Genomic DNA, 23,141 nt, shown 5'->3' with positions numbered 1-23,141 from the left:
CACACTTTAATCTCAAAACACTCTCTTATAGGGTTTGGGTTTGCTAAGAACGGCTTAAGGGCTAAAAGGATGAAAGGGTGAGGCTAAATGATCCATAAAGGTCTTTAAATACTCCCCAAACCCTAAAAATTAGGGTTTCACCCAGGCATTAGTACGCTTAGCGTACTCACTTGTACACCCAACATACTAATTCTACTCCCAAAATTACCATTTATGGTTTTCTATACCTATAGATGGGGACACATTTGTTAGTGATAGAACACTGGTAAATTTGGATGAACCTGTTAACTACAAGGAAGCGATGGAAGTCCGTGAGGCTGCAAAATGGAAAGAGGCTATGGATAACGAGATCCAATGCATGTATGATAACCAAGTATGGAACTTGGTTGATCATGAACCTGGTCGAAAGATAGTAGGCTGCAAATGGATCTTCAAGAAGAAGACCGACATAAATGGAAAAACACACATGTTCAAAGTTGGACTGGTTGCAAAGGGCTTTACTTAAACACAAGGGGTTAACTATGATGATACATTCTCACCAGTGGCTAAGATAAAGTCGATCAGGATTATGCTTGAGATTGCTGCCTTTTATGAGTATGAGGTATGACATATGGATGTTAAAACTGCATTGCTAAATGGGAAGTTATCTGAGAATGTGTAACATCCCCCTCTGGCACGTATCACAATATTGTCCGCTTTGGGCCACTCGGCACGAGGACTTCCCAGGGGGTCACCCATCCTGGTACTACTCCCGCCCGAGCACGCTTAACTGCAGAGTTCTTATGGGATCTGCTGCCCTCACGGATTTAAAACGCGTTGTGACAAGGAAGGTATCCGCACCCCTTATAAGGAGTGTTTAGTTCTCCTTCCAAGCCGATGTGGGATCAAATCTAACCCACTTTCACCCCCCATTATAGGGTTCGACGTCCCCGTCGAACACATCGACCCGTGCCCTAGCTCTGATACCATTTGTAACATCCCCCTCTGGCACGTATCACAATATTGTCCGCTTTGGGCCACTCGGCACGAGGACTTCCCAGGGGGTCACCCATCCTGGTACTACTCCCGCCCGAGCACGCTTAACTGCAGAGTTCTTATGGGATCTGCTGCCCTCACGGATTTAAAACGCGTTGTGACAAGGAAGGTATCCGCACCCCTTATAAGGAGTGTTTAGTTCTCCTTCCAAGCCGATGTGGGATCAAATCTAACCCACTTTCAGGAGTGACTCGTCGAGTCAAAGAGGATACTCGACGAGTAGAAGGGGAATCTCAAAGGACTGAAGGACGACCAGACTCGCCGAGTCGCCAGGGAACTCGCCGAGTCCAGTCGAGCTGACAATGGACTGTTGACCAGAGTTGACTGGTGTGATTTCTTAGGGGCAGTTAACGTGGAAGATAGAAGTATTAAATAAGGGATATATGATGTTACAGGGAGCTTGTAGCCCGGAGGATCAAGTGCAAGGGATTTTAGGAGTTGCTATCTTCCAGTGTTCGCGAGGTGAGTTTTCTCACTATACCTCACCCGGAAGGGTTTGATTGTGTGACCGGAAGGTCAAGTATGTTGTGTGTTATGTTTATATGCTATGGATGGAAAGTTAGTTGCTACGCGTGATATACATGCTTATATATGGGCCGGAAGGCAATGTATTATGTGACAGAAAGGTCAGGTATGATATATGATATATGTGCTTTATGTGTTAGAGTATTTGTATTATGTGTTATATACGTGTATGGGCCGGAAGGCAATGTATGTGGATCGAAAGATCCGGGCCGGAAGGCAATGTATGTGGATCGAAAGATCCGGGCCGGAAGGCAATGTTATGTGGATCGAAAGATCCGGGCCGGAAGGCAATGTTATGTGGATCGAAAGATCCGGGCCGGAAGGCAATGTTACGTGGACCGAAAGGTCCGGGCCGGAGGGCGTATGTGCGTAAGGTATATTGGGGAACTCACTAAGCTTCGTGCTTACGTTGTTTACGTTATGTTGTTTCAGGTTCTTACAGTAACGTGGGATGGCAACGGTTCGATTGTACACACCGAAGAAAGAGTAATGTTTTGGAGGATCCTGGTCTTCTATTATAATGAAAGAGAAACTATGTTTTGGAAATTCGAATGTAAATAAGATTTTAAGCAAGTGTTTTTAATATTAAATTGATTATTTAAATGAAAATTTTGTTTTTGGAAATCTTGGTGTTACAGAATGTCTACATGAGTCAGCCAAAAGGTTTTATACATGCCAAATATCCTAATAGAGTGTGTAAGCTTGAGAAATCCATTTATGGATTGAAAAAAGCATCTCGTTGCTGGAATCTTTGCTTCTTTGAGAAAGTCAAAGAGTTTGGATTTTCTAGGAGTGATGATAAGTCTTGTGTGTACATCAAAGCTAGTGGGAGTATAGTAACTTTCCTAGTGTTGTATGTTGATGACATACTCCTTATAGGAAACGACATTCCAACCTTACAAGAAGTGAAATCTTGGCTTGGTAAGTGTTTCTCTATGAAGGATCTAGAGGAAGTGACATATATCCTTATATAATAATTTTGAGGGATAGAAAGAGATGTCTCATTGGTCTTAGTTAGACTACATACTTGGAAAAAATATTGAAGCGTTTAAATATGGAGAACTCCAAGAAAGGGATTTTCCCATTCACTGTATTGTTAAATTGAGTAAGACTCAAAGTCCGAGTACTGATGAAGAAATAGATGACATGAGTCGATTCCCATAGCTTCAGCTATAGGATCGATCATATTTTCTATGACATGTACTTTCCTAATGTGTCATATGCATTGAGCATGGTTAGTCAATTTCATGGTAATCCAGGCAGAGCCTATTGGACAATAGTCAAGAATATTCTCAAGTATTTACGAAGAACAAAAGACATGTTTCTAGTTCTTGGTGACAACGATATGCTGAGAGTGAGTGGATATAGTGACGCCAACTTTCAAACAGATCGTGACAACTTTTGTTCTCAATCTGGCTGGGTGTTCTTATTGAATGGTGGACCGGTGACTTGGAAAAGTTCCAAGTAGTCAACGATGGATGATTCTACTTGTGAATCAGAGTACATCGTAGCGAGTGAGGCATCAAAGGAAGCAGATTGGTTGAGGAATTTCATCGGAGATCTCAGAGTAGTCCCGACCATTCAAGAGCCAATAGAACTCTTTTGTGATAATGAAGGCGTGGTTGCTTTGACCAAAGAACTAAAAGACATGTTAGGTCTAAGCATATCAACAGAAAGTGTCACTACATCAAATATAGGGTTGAAGATGGACATCTCCTGGTGAAACGAGTGTCATCAGAAGATAATCCTGTAGATCCTTTCACGAAGGCTCTGAGCAAGGTAAAGCACAACCAACATCCAAAGAGCATTGGCTTAAGAGATGATATTAGTTTTAGTAGTTGGTTGATAGTTTGAAACTTTGTAACAAAACATATGTGATTGACTTTTGGTGAATGAATAATAGAGAATTATTTATGAGTATCGGTACTGCCTTCTTCAGTTATTTATTCTTGTGTTTCACTTTGCATGTTTACTTCTAGAGTAATTTGATTTTTCAAAATTCCACAGTCGCTTATACATTTGGAAGTAAGTAGTGATTTTAAGACTATCATGAATCGAATGGAGATTGCTCATAGATATTGGACATTGCATGGGAGTGCTACAGTATTCATGAGTACTTTAAAAATAGAGATTTTAAGTATTGGATAAACCATGCTTAGAAATTACTTCATGGATTCAATCATGAGTAATTATAAGACAATAATATCTTCTATTCTTTAAAAAGAGATACATAAGTTGTGATTTACAAGTCGGTTATACATTTGTGCTTGCGAAAACGCATCAGTAACATGATGTTATAAAACATAGTATCATGTATGATTTGGTGAGTAAAGGTCCCAGATATGTAGTCAAAGTTTATTAGTTCCTTTTTTCCTAATGGGAAAAACAATATATTTGGGCCCCTTGGTGATTTGGTGTTGACATTATAGTGTTGGGCCCAACCATGACTAAATTGATGTGTTCAATTAAGTAGTCTAATGACATCATTACAAATAAAGAAATCGGGAAAAAGAATTTTGGACAATGAGATTGATTGGATTCCATGTCTTGTGTCCATACAATATATTGAAGAACAAACGAATAGTTGATCACTTATCTTAGGGCCAGTGTCTAATTTGAATCAGAGTTTGGCAATTTCTACGGAAAGCACACTTTGTTGTTTGGTTCAAGGTTATACTTGCAATTATAGTTATAGACTTATCCAAGTGGGAGACTGTTGGGTTAAGGTTTCTAAGCTCATAATTAAAGAAGCAAAGTCCTTTTTGGGTTGACCTCATAGTTAGTAACCGAATAGAATGAAATTTAAAGAGAGAGGATAATTTATTAATATATTATATGATTAATATTAATTGGAAATACTAATAATTAATTAAGAATTAATCAAAATTCATTTGGATTTAATTATGGGTTAGTTATAATTAGTTACAGGTGCGAGGACTTATGTTGTAATTGATCAAGAGTTGAACAAGGAAGGATTCCATAACCTTCCTTGAAGGGACGATTCTGAGGAGACCCATTTAGGGTTTCTGTAAGCCTCCTGAAGATAAGGAAATTGGATAACCACCCAGATTTGTAATATTGTTATTATATTCGAGATTAAGGTTTCCAAAGTTTTCCTATCAACTATAAATAGGACCCATAGGGTGCTTATTTTCTCCCACCATTTTTATCAAAAGGATGACCGGTTTTATCCTTCTCTCATCCTCTCTCCTCTTGTCTTCTAGCTGCCAGGGTTTGGGTATAAACCATTAGAGGCACTGAATTTTTGGTGCTTTCTTTTTTAAGTGCAAAGGAAGGAATCAAGAGATCTATTTGCTATAATAGATCTAAAGGTATGTAAACCATAATTCCTTGTTTTCGAATTTTTCTAGGGTTCATTTTAGTTTTATTATTCACAGTATGTTGCCTTCAAGGTGTTGAGACATAGATCATTTTTGGTTGCGTGTTCTCTTCTTAATTGTTAAGTGATTTTCTGCATTGTGCATATTGTTGTAATCTGGAATTTCCATAATGTAATTGTTTTATATTTATTCTTGTACACACCTTATTTTGAAATCAAAGAAATATATTTTTTTTATCAATATTGAATGTTGAAATTAATGAAGTTGATATATAGATACTGGTGTAATTTAATGTGAAATTTAATAGAGAAAATGAAATTAATGAAGGTGAGCTCACACTTTGACCACGCCTTGGTTAAATATCGGACAGAAGGCATCATAAGCCACCATAGAAACAACCTCTTCTTTCCATTTTCTTAAGTTTTTCATCAAGACCTGTTAGCTTCATGGCTCCAATTACCAAAACCACTCTTTTAATTTCACTCCTAGTACTTCTTTACACATGCTCAGGTATCACATTCTTAATTTCATGATAATTATATTAAATTACTTGTATCTAAGTTTTCCTTTTTTCTTGTATATATAGCAAATGGCATCCGTGATGTTGTCTTCTCTAACGGTGTCATGAACCCACTCGGGCGGAAGATTGCACTGGTTGATGCGATGGTAGACGATTACAACGATCCAGGTGCCAATCCAAAGCATGATCCAAGGAAGGGAGGTGGACATGGCCCACCGACTAGCACATGATAAACTATGGCAATAAGGAAAATAAAGTGTGTTGGATAACGTTGTTATAGTACATAAGAATCAGGATATACAGGTTGTTTAGTATGTTCTGACATCTTTAGAGGACGCATAAGATCTATAAATAAATCTTTTTATTATCTGAATTACATTAAAAAGATATATCATACATTTTGGACAATCCAAGAAAACAAAATCAAATGTCAAAGCATCGATCTCCCACAAATGACACAATATTGATGGTACTAAATGCTTATAGACAGTTTAATTTGTTTTTGTGTAGGTAATTTTCCCAATCCATATATATCCCTATCACCAATATTACATAATTTCAGTGAAAATATAGTAGTACAAAATCAAATGTCGAAGGTTGAAGTCCTATTTGAAACAAAAGATGTAGATTTCATTGTAAAACAGTAGACGTGTGATTTATCAGTTTTAAACACAATAAAATCAAATTTAACTGAAATATTTTCTAACGAAGAAATTAAAAACTAAAAACATGACATCTATGTATCTTTATTATTGAGTACAAATAACTAAAACGAAAATCACAATAAAAAACCATTATATTTTCAGAAATCATTTAATATTGTCTTTAGTTTTAACTTTTGTATTCGTTTATAATAAAATGAAAAGGAAATTCTCTAGAAAATACTTATTATTTTTGGAAAATTAACGCTTAAGTCCTAAATTTATTTTTTTTTAATTAAAAACCCCAACAAACTTACAATTCTTCACTTTAGCCCATTTTGACATGTTCAGCAGGTCATGATACCAAATCATTATTTTTCCAAAAAAATGAGACTTTTCTCCAGACACCCTCAAAGTTCGTATTAATGTATAAACATATTTTTTATGTATTTATATGTATTTTCTAGGTATTGTTATGTATATGTGTGTGTGTGTGTGTGTATATATATATATATATATATATATATATATATATATATATATATTACATATTTATGTATTTTTTTTAAGTTTTTTAAATTTCCTGTTTAGTTTGTTTTTACGTTTTTTATGTATTTTAAACGTATAAACGTATTTATATAAATTTTGAAGTATTTTTACATACTTTTATGTATTTTGGTTTCTTCATTTACAAGGTCTAATAGTTGGCTAAAAATGAAACTTGAAGTAAATAAGATACTTTTATAAATATAGTTTATTCATTTACAAGGTTTAATAGTCAGCTAAAAATGTAACTTGAAGTAAAAAATACATAAAAACATTAAAAAATATATATACAAAAATACTTATATATATATATATATATATATATATATATATATATATATATATATATATATATATATATATGAAAAAATATACCAAAATTTAATAAATATGTAAAAATTCTAAAAATTCATATATATATATATATATATATATATATATATATATATATATATATATATATATATATATAGTTAGGTTCAAATGTTTTTATTATATATTGTGTGTATGTATGATTGATTCTGGACCAATCATTTTTGTTATTTTAAGAAACTAATTAATGCATATTAAATGATGAATATTTAATTAATACTCATTATATCTTCAACATGTAACATGCATTAATTACTTTTTTAAAATAACTAAAATGATTAGTCCACAATTAATCCTACATGCATACAATAGATAGTTAGAACACAATAATCTAACCTTATATATATATATATATATATATATATATATATATATATATATATATATATATATATATATATATATATACATACATACACACACGTAAAAGATACATTTATATATTTAAAATACATAAAAGACAACTATATAAAAAACTTTAAAAAATTTATAAATACATAAAAAATACAAAAATACTTAACATAATACATATAAATACGTTTATACATTATATATAATTTTTGAGGAAATTTGTCAAGAAGTCTAATTATTTTGAAAAAATTAACAATTTGATCTCATGAACTGTTGAACAGTTTAAAATGGAATGGAGTAAATTGAAAAAAGTTGTTGATTATTAGGTTCTCTGTTCAAAAAAGAAAAGGGATTTAATTGTTAATTTTATCTGAAAAAATAATAATAGAAAAATAGTTATAGTTACAAATGAAGACAATCACCAAAAAAATCCAACCCACTTTAAATAGAAACGAAAGCTAGCTTTGAAAGTTAAATCAAAAATTGAAAAAAAAAACAATATATAGTTTTTTATTTTTATACTATACGTTTCATGTTCCGTATTTATAATACCTATATTTTATTTTATAGTGTATAAGTTTTATTGTAATTTCCAATTCAAATTAATGATAATTATAGTTTTATATAAATTAGTTTGTTTAAATAATAATAATAATAATAATAACGATAATGACAAAAATAAAATAATAATAATAATAATTCCCCCCCAATTAGATTGAAAAAAAATATAGTTTTTTTTATATGTTTTATGTTTTATATTTTTAATTTCTTTGTTTTATTTTCTAGCGTCTAAGTTTTACAATAATTTCCATTTTGTAATATCGTTTTCCCAATTTCAAGTTATGTACTTCATTAAAATCATTTGTTTGTGAATTTGTCAGATCTACGATGTGACCTTGGTGTTGGTCACAGTACGATTGTTTAATGAAAGTCTTAGTGTGATGTGCCTTATGCATGACATAACTTAGCTTATGAGTAAAACCCTATTTCTCGGCCTTTGGGCCTTATTTAAGGGGTCTAACTTCTAGGGTTACCTTAGTTCTAGCAAAGTGACTTCATTTCTGGACTATTGTGAGTATAAAGTTATAATATTTGCTTCTAGTTAGTTAGATCCAGGTCATGGTCCATTTCTATGATTTTGGTCCCTTTTGGTGGCATGCTTGGAGTTGAGATGACTCCATCCCCTTCTAAGCTCTAAGGATTGTCTTTTGGACCTTGTATTGCTGGAAAGTTGGTAGCAAGATCTTGTCCTTGGAACCATGCATGTTTTGTGAAGGATTTAAGCTATTTTAGACTTAGGGTTGCAGATCTTGCTTTGGTGAGAGGTCTTAATGGATAAAGTTGAAAACTTTATCCATTAAGTCATTGAAAAGGATTAGATCTGAAGTTTTGAACCTTGATATCTAAGGATTAAACTCTTAATGAAGAGTTAAGGAATCTGCCATCGACCACACCGTGGCCAAGGAATGACCATGGTGAGGTGGAGTCCAGCTTCACGATTGTTTTGTCCGGACATGCCCATGACGTCGCCAAGGAGGATCCACGATGTGGCGATGTCCTACATGTCATTTAGTTTGTCTTGTCATGCCCATGATGTGGCCAAGAGGTCTCCACGTTGTGATGGTTGTTGACTTGGTTGCCCACTGACTTTGTTAACCGTTGATTGTTGACTTTTTTCCAGTTTTACTTGGGATCAAACTTGGAGGATTTGGATTGTTGATTGAGGATTTATCTCTTTTGGTGTTAATCGATTCGCGGGAATGAGCAGTGCAAGGTGTAAGAGTGTTGTTGTGCTTCTTCGGTTCTTCAACTCGGGTGAGTTTCAAACTATGCCATGTATCCGCTTGCATATCCTTTTCATGGTATGATAGATGTATTGTTAGAGTAAAAGTATGCTAGTTGACTAGGATAACTCCTTTTTATGCATGTGTAGTGTAGGACACTTGGTGTCATGGTATGCTAGACCGGTAGCGTCTTGATTGTTGATCATATGAGACTGTTAGGAGTTACGTTTGGTTAGGGTAACTAGGGAAGGACAGTTATCAAGATTATGTAACTATGACCAATGAATGACTTAATTAAGAAGTGATCAATGGTAGGGTTAGGGAAGGCTAGTTGCCAAGGAAATGTAATATGTTACTTTATGTTATGTGTTATGTTACATAATTATGTGGTAATAATAGCATTGGTTCTATGTAGTTTAAGTTGCATAGCCTGAGAACTCTTGGTCTAATGCTTTATTGTGATGTTCTTGTCTGATTGTTCACTCTCGGGTGGATCATATGTCCGAATGTCGATCTGATCCTTGACTACATATGACTTCATAAATTGTATGAAAGATCAGGATTTGGCGCTTGACAATTATACAAAAGATCAGGATATGGCCCCTAGCAATCATATGGAAGACTAGGATCTGGCCCCTGACAATTGTATGGAAGACTAGGATCTGACCATGGCACTTGTACAAGTAAAGACCATGATCTGGCCTATGGCAGGATGTGATGGTAAGAGCATGATTTGAAAGCTGTGACTGTAAGACTATGATTTGGCCCATATCCTTCACTTTTGGTTGGAATGGGCCCATTACTTCATATATAATTGTTATGTATGTTTTATGTATGTTGATAAGATAGTGGTCAGGTCAGCGTTAGAGTCGAAAGCTTGTGTGGATGAATTGTATATATGTGGAATATGTGGTATAGTGGGGAACTTATTAAGCTTTATGCTTACACTTGTAGACTAAACATTTTGTAGGTTATTTGTGAGAAGATTTTAAAGGAACTATACACACGCATCGAATATATTCGTTTCTGTAAGTTCTGTGAACTTACTCTAATAATATATGGTTTTCAATCAATCAAATGTTATTCAATGGTTTTTGAAACTAAAAGGTTTAAGTGGTTGATCTATCGTAAAGTTAAAAATATTTTTGTTATTTTTGGGACGTTACAAAATAGACTTGATGGGTTGAAACATACTTGTTTCGGTTAAAACAACCATGTTGGGTTGAAACATACTTGTTCGGTTGAGACATGCCTTTTGGGTTGAAGCATACCTGTTCAGTTGAAATAGACAAGTTGGATTGAAACATACCTGCTAGGTTGAAATAAACTTGTTGAGCTGAAACACACCTATCTGGTTGAAACATACATGTTAGGTTGAAACAGACCTGTTATCGTTATGTGTGGTTATCTGTGATGTATGTGATATTTTGGAGAACTCACTTAGCTTTGTGCTTACAATTGTGGATTAAAAATGTTTTATCATATCGTGGAAAGACAAAGGCCTAGTTGTACACACTACTCATTAACAACTTCATGTTTTGAGATTTCACGTTTATTTTGTTATACTTTGATTTTGGGATTTTGATCTATTGAACAAATGACTTTTAACGATATTATGATTTATAAAAATTGACATTTTATATTATTAAAAAATGAAAATAAATATTGTGAGTATTGGGACGCTATACATTTCAGTTTAACCAAAAATTACATTTTTATATAAGTTTCTTTGTTTAAATAATAATAATAATAACTTTTTGCATGACATCTCTCTTTTTCTTTCTTCCCGTCCACCCAAGTGACAACCTATTATATATAACATAAAAGCTTAAAAGGTCGGGGAACATGAATTTTTTTCTCTTTCTTATTTTGCCATGGAACTTTTTCTGCCTTTGAACGTTTCACCACAATGTTTACCGACGTTAAGTTTTGGCCACAACATCTTTCTGCTCTTTACAAATTAACCACAACAGTTTCTACATTTTCACTTTGATCCCTGCCGCCTTGTCCTCCAATCACAATTCTTCACCGCCATTACATGTATCTTCTGGACCTTTATCCAGCTTCCTTTTCTCACTTCTTCCCCACACCGTCTCTCTCCCTCGGTGATTGACGTTGGAGCTGTTGCTGGTGACGAATGGTAAAGGAGCAGCAGGCGGCGACCATTCCCGGAGGTGTTTCGTTGGTGTTGAAGGCGAACGGTGTTGGCGAAGGCAGTCCATCGAAGTGCTCTGGGTTCTTCTGTTAACCCTTGCTCCTTAAATCAATTTCATCTCCTGCTTATCTCAAAAATCGACATACATGTAGATTTTATTTTCCTTAGTTACTCTTTGCAAGTATTAGAAGATTTTTCTGCTACAACTGACGTCACTTCATCTGGGATACCTTAAGGTCGCTTCTTAGCACCTGCCTACTTTGCCACCTCAATGGGATGAGTCGGCCTCTCTTGCGTTCGGACGCAACTTAAAGCCATATGATTTTAGCTTGGCTCTGCACACCTGATGTCGTGGTCTACGACAACTCACTCATCCTTTATGGTAACGTTGTTGATCTTAATTGACTTGTCTCCATGATACCCCAAAACATGATTTAGTTTATACCAAACAACCTGCTGTTGAAATTTGAAAGCAATTATCATGACACACATCAATTGTTCGACAAAATGCTTGAACCGGGTTTCTGGCTTTTCTTTCCAAAGTAGTCTTTCACGTTTATTGTAGACTAACTGACTATGAATTTTTTTTCCATTAACAATCATATTCTTTGCTTGAATACTAATTCATTCTAAAATTTGCAGGATGACATCACTGAGACCTTATTCATAATGATTGACATGACATCAAGATTACTTGAAAGCTGCTTCCTCTAAATAGGAAATTTTGTTATCTATCGACAACTATGGTCAGTATATTTCATAATATTCCAGGTAACATTAAAGTTTTTTGTAAAAAATATTACCATTTGATTAATACTCTTTTAGTCTTTTATCACCAGGTGGTGTTGACTTATTGCCAACGGAGGTAATCATATATTTCCTCAGTGCTTCCACCTCCCTCCCCCCCCCCCCCCCCCCCCCCCCCCCCCCCCCGAGAAAAAAGATTGGCGTCCTTTATACAACAAAACAGCATTGAATAGTAACAAGGTATGTTCTAATTGTATAATTCCACAAAAATTACAATAAACATATTCTTAATCGTTTATTTCTTTTTTATAGGTGCCTGTTTATGGGTAACTAATGGATACATGCACTTTGGTCTTCGTGATAGAGCAACTCATGTTTTAAATCATTTGATGGATTTGTTAAATGGCATTTTCTGACATTGTAAGTTTTGACTATATTTTGAAAGTTAATTAGTTTTTTTACTCCCAAAGTGGCCATTTATTTACCATGGAGTTTGAGGATTTATATTGTTATATTTTTATGTTTGATAGTTTTAACAAGAAGCATGCAATGAATATTCTCTATCAAAAACAAAACATTGAGGCTATCCTTACAAAGGTCGGTATACATCACAATTTAAATTAACTTTTTCCATAAAAGTTTCTTTCTTTCTTTTAAAATATTTAACAAAATGAAGTATGGAATGATGTTAATTTGATGTGATGTTCCATTTTTAAATGCAGAATACGATATCAGGATATGTTTCATACGGAGGTTTGCGATCATGTATTGTTGATTTGTTGTACGGATTATTAAAGTTTGATCCAGAAGAACGTCCGAGTGCTGAAGAAGCTCTTGATAATCCTTTCTTTAGGAACACTCATGCTATGCTTAACAGGTATAAAGATTTAAAAACGTACGGCAGTTGTCATCTCATTAGTATTTTGGTTGATTTGGATTTTCTTAAACCATGTTTACAAAATATATTCATTAAGATTCAACAAAATTTGAGAAGGGCTATATTAAACCATGCATATTCCATCGATTGATTACAGTTTAAAACACGGTAACCTGGAAAAGTTTGTTTTTTCTTTGTTAAGGGGCCAATTCTAGAAAATGGGAAAAATACAAATGCTTTCCTTTTTATTAAATATCTTTGATGGTTAATATTACAGTTGGAGGCAAAATGATTTCTAATGTTTTCTTGGATCGTTCTACTTATGATGTCCCTCCATCGATGTTAATTAATTAACTTTAAGCTTTGATTTTGATTTTTAATTAAAAATAAATAATTTTACCTTCTTAATTGATATGTATTTTTATGAGCAAATGTGTATATTAGATTTGAGGCTGGGACACCTCTAATCGGGGAACCCATTAGTTTAGAGGCAAGAATTGAAATTGGCATGCAAAAGATTCATAATTATGTGGCGTGATACTTTTTTAAATGATAAACTACTTTTTGTTTAAACTTTAAATGTCAGTTTTCCTGTCAGATGTTATATGTTGTAAGACACATTTTAATAATATTTATTTTCATAATCTCGCATCAATTAAAACGAGGGCATGGTTAATTCAATCATTATCAAATGGGTAAAATATAAAGCAACTGCTTTTGTTTGTTTTTTTTCTACGAATTGATAGTCATGTTTGTGGAAATAGTTTCTGCGTTTTAGCTTTGTTTGTTCAGCAAATTTGATTGTGGGTTTTTTTTGCAGTCGTTCCTGGAATAATGGGCAGATTAGCAAAGACGATCATGGGTCAGTAGATATGGCACCAAGACCTTCCTACAATTTCACCCCAGTTATTAGTCCTCATCTTAGGATTACTTTTAGGGTTGATGAATTTGCAATTCTTCTTTTGAATGGCAATGGTCCAAAATATTATTTTTTACTGTTTCTTTGACACAGGATGCTAAATTGGGGAAAATATTGCTCGATCAATCCTCTGTTTTGTCGGAATCAGAGCTGACACCATGTTCTACTTCGTTTTCTTCCATTGCTTCAAACGCGACCCCAAATTGAAAGGTTATTTTGTAGCAGTTGCCTCTTCTTTTACCTCTAGAACCTTCTGTTGCCTAATGTTTTGACTTTTATTAGAGGAGGTTTTTGCTGACAAGAGAAAAAAAATAACACAGCGCCAACGGCGCGCATCATTCCCCTTTAGTTATAATAGTGTGATATAATGAACCGTGTAAATTATACATCTAACCTCTTCCACTTCAATGTTATTTTATTTTTATCTTTTAACTATAATTTAGTTTTTAATATTTTTTATTTTTTTACTAATTAACTATTTTATTAAATATTTAATAACATCTTATTTATAAAATATAAATTTTATAAAAGTAACATAATATTTTCAATGTTTTTATTTTATTTTTATAACTATAACATACTGCCTCCATCCCAAATTAATTGTCCACATTTGACTTTTGAAGTCTTTATTCTTCAATTTTGACCTTAAATATTTTTGTTTTTAATAGACAATACTATATGCAAAATATATGAATGAAGTATTTTAAATTACTTTTCATTGTTATAAGTTTTATCAAGTAATATATAACACAAATAAGAATATTAAAGTCAAAGTTGAAGAAAAACTATTTCAAAAGTCAAAAGTGGACAATTAATTTGGGACGAATGGAGTAATATTTTTCGCATTTTACGTGTATAAATAAAGAACTGATATAGTTGTATTTATAGGTTCGTATTAAAATATGATTTGCGTTTAAAATTTGACTGATTAAATGAGAGATTTTTTTAAAACATTTTTTATTGATAAAGATATATTAGTTAATATTTATATAAAAAAAGCTACGTAAATAATCTTAACTATTAAAGTGATCATTTATTTGGAAGTCAATATTAATTAGGGCTGACAATTCTCGACACGACACGCGACACGACCGGCGACACGATACGAAATAAATGAGTTTGGGTTAAGTTTTTCAACCCGCTAACCCGTCAACCCGCCAACTCGTTTATTAAACGGATCATATATGGGTTTCTCAAAAAATAAACGGGTTGATAAAAAAGTATTATATTTTTAAATGTATTTATGTATCAAGTATTAATATTTAATAAGTATTATATAATATATACAATTTATTCATAGACCATTTGATTGTTTTGACATTATTACTCGTGGTGGATGGTCTAAGGTCATAAGTCGTAACCTATAAGACTAAGCCTGTAACATGTTTCTATGAATGTTTTTAATTTTCATTTGGATGTTTAAGACTTAAATATCTAAAATTTAGACCCACGAACCCGCCAACTTGTGAACACGTATAAATAAATGGGTTGGTGGGTCATATATGGGTTTAAGTTCCAAACCCGCCAACCCGTGACCCGCCAACTCATGACCTGTATATTTAAATGGGTCGTGTTTGGGTTGGCATATTTTGACCCGCCAACCCGCGACACGCCAACCCGAACACGACACGATTGTCAGGCCTAATATTAATGAAATGATGAGTTGATATTTATTTTAAGTAGACCTAACAAACGTGTCGTGTCGTGTTAGGTACGTGTCGTGTCAAAACAATAAACAGGTTGATAGGGATCGACCCTAACCCGACTTGTTTAATTAACGTGTCGTGTCGTGCCAACCCATTTATTTTTATGTCGGGTTTCGGGTTAGGGGTATACCTTGAAATGTGTTGTGACATGTGAGGTTGAAACACTAAACATGTTGAAAGAGTGTGAGTTTGATAAGTGAAAATGAAAAGGTAATAGTTTGGAAGCGGAATAGCTAAGTTCATAACAAGTTTAGAGGTCCAAAATGGAAAGAGTATGAATTAGGAGGCAGAGGTACAGATCTTGATGAGGAGGGGTGGTCGAGGGAACTACGTAGTTTGGGAAATAACAAAAAAAAGTTAGAAATGAAGTCTTGGCTAGAAAAAAAAGTTGTTTCCACATTAGAAAACGACTTACCCCTAGTATCTTGCTAGGGTGCATTTTAATAAAAATTGTTGGTTAAAAAATGAAAAAAAAAAACGACTTAACCCCAAAGATTTTCTTTTTACTTATGGTATTGAATTTGGGTTTTTCTAGTTTATTTAATGAAATTAAAGAACTTACATATAAATAAACGGATCATTTTCGAATTGAAATTCTCAACCCTAACATTACCCGTTTAATTTTATTGTCATGTCGTTTCAACCTGTTTAATTAAACGGATTGAAATATTTTACTCAAACACATTTATTTCGTGTCAGGTTTCGTGCCGTGTCTGTTTTTTTCACATCTAATTTTAAGTCCTATGATAGTGTAACAATTAGAGATGCTCTAAGTGATTGTTTTTCAATTTTTTCGCGTTAAACACAATAATTACCTTAAATGTTGATTACATCATTAAATTACCATTTTTTAGAATTTTATTAGGTCGGGGGAGTAGCATCGGCTGCCGCTGAGTTGACTCGACAAATGTTAGAAAATTTAGGTTTTGTGGTGGAGATCTGGATACCAACTTGGATCGTGAGAATACTTTCCAAACTAATATTTCTACCCTATGTCTGGGTTGCAAGAAATTTTGCCTAGAATAATCCAAATGGACCCTTAAGATTCTTGGCATAGAAATCATAAGCCAATTTGCTAGAAAGATTTTGTGAGAGTTTTGAAGAAAACGAGAGCTAATTTTCGGATGTCACTTCACAACAGGAAGATTCGTTTATATAATAAACGAAATTAAGGTTTCATTAGGGTTGGGTCGTCATTAGTTGCTTTGAAAGCAAGTAAAGGTACTCCAGATTAATGAGGATTTAGGGTTACAAAAACTAACGAGTTTTGTTAGTTTTACCATAATCACCCTCAAGAATCTGAATTTTACCAGTCAGGGGCTCTTCCCCTTGGACCCTGCTAGGGGCGCTGCCCCTAGACCCCGCCAAAGGGGTGCCGCCCCTTTGGAAACCCCGAACCCCCAACTTAACGTCGAACCGGCTTCTAATTCGATCTTATACATGCGTGCATACTGCACCAAACCGTACATATATTATAGTATAAATTAAGAAGCTCCTTAGCTCACATGTTAGTTTCAGTTACACAAAATGACATGGTGACATTAAAATCACCAACAACAAATACCAACCCAAGATTGGCATGTCGAATTTCTCTCCCCTTCTCAATTAGATGTTGTTGACTTTCTCTCCTTACTCTCTTCTCCCACCATATCACTCTCTTTCTTCTTCTCTTCTCATTCTCTTCTTCCCTACTCCTTAACGATGTCAAAAGTTTTCTCTGTCTTTGATAACATATATGAGCATAAACGAAAATATAGTTTGTTTCTTGTTAAATCGTAAGGATCCACCAAAAAAAATAAAAAAATAAAAAAAAAATAACCCGCTTAGCTCAATATCATAATACTTACGTTTATTATTAACCATTCTGATTGTAGAGCAGATACTAATATTGTGGGTTTACGTATTTTAGTTAAAAACCCGAAGTAAGAAAGCCCTAGGTAAAAATAGTACTTGAGGTGGTTATTTCAGTTAAATAATTTTTTCTTATTTTGAAATAAGAGACTGTATGTTGATATCATATAAAAAGGATGATATAATTTTTCCATCGTAGGGTCATTTTGTTAGTCGTTTGTCAAGCCTTATGGTTTCTAAACATTTTGTGTGATCTGAAATTGTATAATTAGTTACTTGCAGAAATTTATTGTGTTAACAAATATGCTGTACAAATTGTTGCAAATAATGCGTTTCAAACAAATCATATTGCATTTACATACATATAGTTAGAGAAAATTTGGGCGATGGATTTATAAGTTGATTCGGTTGATCAACCTATTGAAAGGTCATTGGTACAAAGACTACAAAAGAGTTTTAAAAAATGCAGTGGCAATCGAATAGTGAACAACCTTTAAGACTAAGGGGATGTTACATAGTTTGGGGCTTACGAGAGTTACATGCCTAGGAAGGAAAATGGTTTAGTGATCAACCTTCAAGCACGAGATTGCTTAGTTGTGGAATGTAATGATTGCCGAAGAGACTTGATTACCACTATAATGACTAAGAAAAAGGGTCCCTTCTATTTATAGATCTCCTGTGACTTGTAAAGCTTAATACAAAATCAATAGAAATCTCTCTAATTCAGTTGTGGACATACCACGAGTATCCTGATCATGTTAACTACGTAATAATTAATGCATGTTTTTTTAATTTTTCCTCACATCTAATATTATATGTTTGTCAATCGTATACTTAAGTCTTAAGAGATACCAACTTGTACAAGTGTGTGGAGCTTCTTTATTCATATTTTAGCATAATAGCCCACACTGGACTTGGTTACTCATTTAAATTGCGACTACATAAAAGGTTTGATGACACTAAATTACCTACAGTTTGACCCATAATGTATCTATACATAATTGCGAAGATGGTGAAATTGGAGGCAAGAACGAAGAGCTTGTTAATTGGGTGGGGTTAGGTGTGGTAGGAGTGCCGGAAACACATGAGATTAGATGATGCTACTTGCTAGTAGAGTATAAAACATAAATCTTGTAGTTTCATAAGATATTTAAGTATATAGAAACTAATGTGAAATTAATGGGGAGAAGGATGATGTAACATATAATTAATGAGACTTAAACCTCAGTTTGGGTATAAATATCGAGTAGAAAGAAAGCATCTCAAAACACCATAGAAGCAACCTTTTATCAATACTTGTTAGCTTCATGGCTCTAATCACCAAATCCACTATTCTAATTTCGGTTCTAGTACTCCTCCTTTACACATGCTCATGTTCAGGTATATTACATTCTTCATGCCATATATATATATATATATATATATATATATATATATATATATATATATATATATATATATATATATATATATATATATATATATATATATATATATATATATATATATATATATATATATATATATATATATATATATATATATATATATATATATATATAGGGTAAAGTGAATATACCTAACAACCTTATATAAGCTTAGGTACCTAACTGCATAATACTATATCGGTTTGTATCATATTTACATTATAATTGTCTAAGGTTCTTAAACTTCAACCCCATAACTTGATTACTTCCAAAATCTTTGGACTTTCAACAATATCTTTCTTTTACATCACGTCTTTCTATCGAATACCACCTGATGGGCTTCATATCCTACCGCTACAAATGAAAGGATGTAGGAGAAATATAATGATCAATTTCCAAAAAATTTTGAAGTAAATCAAGTTTAGGGATGAAGTTTAAGAACCTTGGATGATTGCAATGAAAATTAATGCATGACGTAGTTTGATGAGGTTAGGTACCTAAGCTTATATAAGGTTGTTAGATATATTCATTTTATATATATATATATATATATATATATATATATATATATATATATATATATATATATATATATATATATATATATATATATGTGTGTGTGTGTAGGGAATGACATCAGCGATGCACCCGCTGTGGCCCCAGCCCCAGATATTTTGGCGAGTCGTTCATGGGAGTTTGCACCGCTTGAAGCCGAGACAGACTACAATGATCCAACGAGGGGAGGTGGACAAGGCCCAATCACAGGAACTTAAGCTCTCGTATTAATAAAAATAATTAAAATAAAATTCAATCAGAAGCTGTTTAGTTGTATTGAAGTGGCAACTGGGGACATCTTGTTTAGAAGATGAGATGCATGGGAATGAATAAAGGCTGGCTTTTTATCATATCTGATTCTGATTGAAATACAATACACTTTTAAAACAAGATATCATCATACATTTATGCTGGCTATAATAATAGATTAATAGATGAAGTAAGGTATAGATGTTATAGACTTACAGTAACAGAATATGATTTGATTATATACAACAGACAAAGAGAGAGAGTTGAGTTTCAAAATGAAGCAGTAGATGACATCCATATCCCAAACGACACGATACCAATGGTCGCAAAAGCTTGGATCATTTCATACACAAAGTTTTGTTTCTGTATAGGTAAATTTTCCCAATCCGTCCGCCTATCACCAACACCAACATAAACTCAAATCATCAAACTTAGATACAAAAACATATATTTTACACTTTCATCATTATTTTTTAAAAAATATTCATACCCCAAATCAGCAATCACAATGGTTACATTATCTTGAGAATATTGGTCCTGCAATAAAACAGAGCTTGGAAAGTCAAGGGAAGTGAGAAACTCGTGATCGAAAGGCGAAAATGTGTACGCAATTCATTACATACCAAGGCCATTTGAGCTAGAGCTTCAGACGCAGCCTACAATATATTGGTATAAAAATAATAAAGATTTTTTTTATAAACTTTGGTTTTTCTTGAAAATTATTTCATGGAAACTAATTACCTGCACATCTCCATGTTCCCGAAGTTGGTCTCTAACAAAGTTGACCGCATCCGAGCTGAAGGTAATAAAATTTGGATAAAATAATGAAGTCGTTAGAAAAATGAAAGGTAAAGGTAAGATAGATTGAACCTTTTAATGTAGTCCCATAAGCCATCGGTCGCTAACAATACAAATTCTGCTTCAGGCCCAAGTGTAACTTGATAAATATCAGGAGTAGCAATAACCAAGTCCCCAAAGAACCGTATGCTGCACCAGATCATAACCCCAATTTGATAATTTAAACACAACACAGCACAGCAGAGCAGTGGGCAAAGGGTATTTCAGTCATTTACATAAATGATAGAGAATGCCTACCGGGATACAAATTTTTCAGACCATCTGCCTTCGGCAACTCCCTTTTCCAGCATCCTTTCAATAGTTAAAAATAATGTTCACTCACACATCAATCAACTAGTAATATATATATTATATAATATACACGAATATTAAAAGGGATTTAGACTAGAAATAAGAGATTACTCTTTCTTCTTTGTTTTAAACCGCATGTCACCAAAGGCACGGGATACAGAAATATCTCCACAGATTCTTCCATCCGAAATCTACAGAGACACGAAGCCATTTTATCAAATCAATATTATATATAGAAGTAATAAAAGTGAAAAGGGAAATATAAAATAGGAAATAGGAAATAAGAAGAGAATAACAGACCCATCCACCTGCTTCTCTGATTCGCTTGATCTCTTGAAGGGAAACCTTGTTTCTTCCATAGGGTCTGTGAGAATTGGTCAATTCTTGTGCCTTTCCAGATTGTGAAAGAACCTGACAACAAGTTTTTAATGCCTCATCAAAAACTCATTCCACTACGTATTAATTTCTAATTTGGCTTATGATTTTTAAAATCAGGGGGAAATGGAAATTCACATACCGCACATGAATCACCGACATGAGAGATGAACAGCATATTGTTTCCTAGGAACATAGTTGTGGCTGTTGCACCAGATTCATCGTCCTCTCCGTTCATCTCAAGCCTTTACAAAATCAAACAGCATCTAAACCTTCAATGCAATAATACAGAAAATGAAATCATACATACTCCTTTGACAATTGTTTGGGGCAATACAAACTGTCTGCAAGTATATGTTAAGCTTACCAGTTTAGAAGTTTGGCATCAGCATTCTGGAAAGCCTCCTGCAGTGCTTTCTCGATTCCAATGGTGTCCTTTTTACTCAACAATAGCCCCCCTTGTAGAGCCTTCACACACTCCTTGTATAGCTCCTCCCTACATGTTCAAATATTCAGTCCTCTAAGGGTTTCCATAAAAATTCCATAATTGTTAAAGATACAAATCAACCAAAACTTGAATATTAGGAAAGATAAAACTTACTGAGACATAAACACAAACACCTAACGTGCATAACAAACCTGAGGAACTTAACAGAAGAGAAACCCGCGTGACCATCGAAAACGGCAGCAAAAAAGAAACCATCAAGCTCGTTATGAGGCGATGAGCCGACTATAACAGCATCGTCTTCCATCTCCTCGCGGGCACCTTGTAATTTGGCGGAACCCCATCTGATCCCAGAGCCAAGGCCATCAGAGAGAGAAGAAGGAGCGTCGATTGCAATCGCCGAACAGCACCGGGGGCTGCCTTCTCTACTCCACTTTCTCATAATTATATGATTATTGCTATTACAACTATTAGTCTTCTTCAAGTCGATCTTACTAACGTTGTTGTTGAGTAGAAATCTTTGCAAGCGTGGACTCCATAAAGCCATGGATGAGAGAAGATGTAGTTTGCAAGAAGAAGAAGGGTGAAGTAGAAATGGGTATATGATAAATAAGCGTAAGTGAGGTGAAGCTCCGAAGGATAAGAAGAGCGCAAACGCTGGCCGCTAACTGGTTTAACGGATTAGATTATCTTGAGTTGAGTTTTGTACTACAATATATAATTGTAGTACTTTCAAGAAATATTTGCTAATATGCAGTACCTTCAAAGTTTATCTACCAAAGTAGTGGGTAAGCTCGTCATCTTTGTGGCAATGAGATGCGTTTTGTTTTATCCACAAATGATGAGGTCGAAAAAAAATGACAAAACAAAGCTCAAAACAGAAGCACAATTCGATAGATGGAAAATGGACAAAATAAAGGTAAAAATTGGTCAAAGGGTCTGAAAGTGAGAAAATATGTGTTTTGTTTTATCCGCAAAGGATGATGTCGAAAAAATGACATAACGAAGCTCAAAACAAAAGCACAATTCGATAGATGGAAAATGGACAAAATGAAGGTAAAAAATGGTCAAAGGGACTGAAAGTGAAAAATATTAAAACACGTATGGCAAATTCGTAATGAAATATAAGTAGTAAGATGAAAAAAGGGACAAAAAGAATGTCAAAATGGTCAAAGGGACTTAAAGAATGTCGATCTCCCTCTCCGACATCAACCTTATGTTGCTTGTTGAGAGCTTCAAATGAACCATCTCACAAACTCTTGAATTCAAACGGATAAACCACTCATATGGTATATTAAGTTAAATTTAAACGGATAAATCATGTATTGTGATTCATTTATGTTTTTTTTATCTTGGTATATGTTGCTCTCCCTATTAAATATTTTAATCGTAGTTTTGAATCCTAGTCAATTATTTGTATCATTGTTGGGTTTGCACTTGTTTATAAGACAAAGTCTTTTATATGCCTTCTCGTGTGCTTTGCATTAGTCCAAATATATTTCTATTGTGTCTCTCTGGTGCTCATTTGGACTCGACATAGGATCTTCAACAAGTGGTATTAGAGCTTCTAG

At 33.8% G+C, this 23,141-nt stretch overlaps 2 protein-coding genes and 2 pseudogenes across 4 annotated transcripts; 1 reads left to right on the top strand and 3 right to left on the bottom strand.

Annotated features, from left to right (window-relative positions):
• Positions 1-701: 701 nt before the first annotated feature.
• On the bottom strand, positions 702-819 carry LOC128132519 (5S ribosomal RNA; annotated as a pseudogene).
• Positions 820-1,015: 196 nt separating this feature from the next.
• On the bottom strand, positions 1,016-1,133 carry LOC128132518 (5S ribosomal RNA; annotated as a pseudogene).
• Positions 1,134-10,968: 9,835 nt separating this feature from the next.
• Positions 10,969-14,245, top strand: LOC111888886 (uncharacterized). Of its 3 annotated transcripts, XM_052768757.1 has the most exons (9): positions 10,972-11,418; positions 11,507-11,652; positions 11,913-12,016; positions 12,110-12,257; positions 12,330-12,437; positions 12,548-12,614; positions 12,740-12,894; positions 13,715-13,799; positions 13,907-14,245. In XM_052768757.1, the coding sequence occupies exons 6-9, from the start codon at positions 12,567-12,569 to the stop codon at positions 14,018-14,020; spliced, it is 402 nt and encodes a 133-aa protein (XP_052624717.1). In that variant the 5' UTR covers positions 10,972-11,418; positions 11,507-11,652; positions 11,913-12,016; positions 12,110-12,257; positions 12,330-12,437; positions 12,548-12,566; the 3' UTR covers positions 14,021-14,245. The 3 variants fall into 3 exon arrangements, 2 of the variants coding, with proteins under 2 accessions (XP_052624717.1, XP_023740783.1); XR_008230526.1 differs by having other exon boundaries at positions 10,969-11,652; positions 13,715-13,756; XM_023885015.3 differs by having other exon boundaries at positions 10,972-11,652.
• A 5,433-nt stretch (positions 14,246-19,678) lies between these two features.
• LOC111888829 (protein phosphatase 2C 57) lies at positions 19,679-22,235 on the bottom strand. Its single transcript, XM_023884951.3, has 11 exons — positions 21,765-22,235; positions 21,493-21,621; positions 21,268-21,370; positions 21,051-21,161; positions 20,862-20,941; positions 20,697-20,750; positions 20,472-20,588; positions 20,343-20,397; positions 20,225-20,257; positions 20,092-20,138; positions 19,679-19,995 (listed from the first exon to the last, which is right to left on the bottom strand). Exons 1-11 carry the CDS (start codon positions 22,115-22,117, stop codon positions 19,872-19,874), a joined length of 1,206 nt encoding a protein of 401 aa, XP_023740719.1. The 5' UTR covers positions 22,118-22,235; the 3' UTR covers positions 19,679-19,871.
• Positions 22,236-23,141: the final 906 nt, after the last annotated feature.

Source organism: Lactuca sativa, chromosome 2 (assembly GCF_002870075.4).
Source record: "Lactuca sativa cultivar Salinas chromosome 2, Lsat_Salinas_v11, whole genome shotgun sequence".
Taxonomy (NCBI): domain Eukaryota; kingdom Viridiplantae; phylum Streptophyta; class Magnoliopsida; order Asterales; family Asteraceae; genus Lactuca; species Lactuca sativa.
The sequence above is the reverse complement of the archived record's forward strand: the minus strand, read 5'-3'. Positions and strand labels throughout refer to the sequence as shown.

Bases quoted from the DNA above. Each gene is read 5' to 3' on its own strand.
- LOC111888886 (XM_052768757.1), top strand. From the start codon at position 12,567: ATGAATATTCTCTATCAAAAACAAAACATTGAGGCTATCCTTACAAAG. The intron at 12,895-13,714 runs GTATAAAGATTT...TTTTTTTTGCAG, and splicing joins ACTCATGCTATGCTTAACAG to TCGTTCCTGGAATAATGGGC. The intron at 13,800-13,906 runs GTTATTAGTCCT...TCTTTGACACAG, and splicing joins CTTCCTACAATTTCACCCCA to GATGCTAAATTGGGGAAAAT.
- LOC111888829 (XM_023884951.3), bottom strand. From the start codon at position 22,117: ATGGCTTTATGGAGTCCACGCTTGCAAAGATTTCTACTCAACAACAAC. The intron at 21,371-21,492 runs GTAAGCTTAACA...GATTTTGTAAAG, and splicing joins GATGCCAAACTTCTAAACTG to GCTTGAGATGAACGGAGAGG. The intron at 20,139-20,224 runs GTATGTAATGAA...GTTTTATTGCAG, and splicing joins CTCTAGCTCAAATGGCCTTG to GACCAATATTCTCAAGATAA.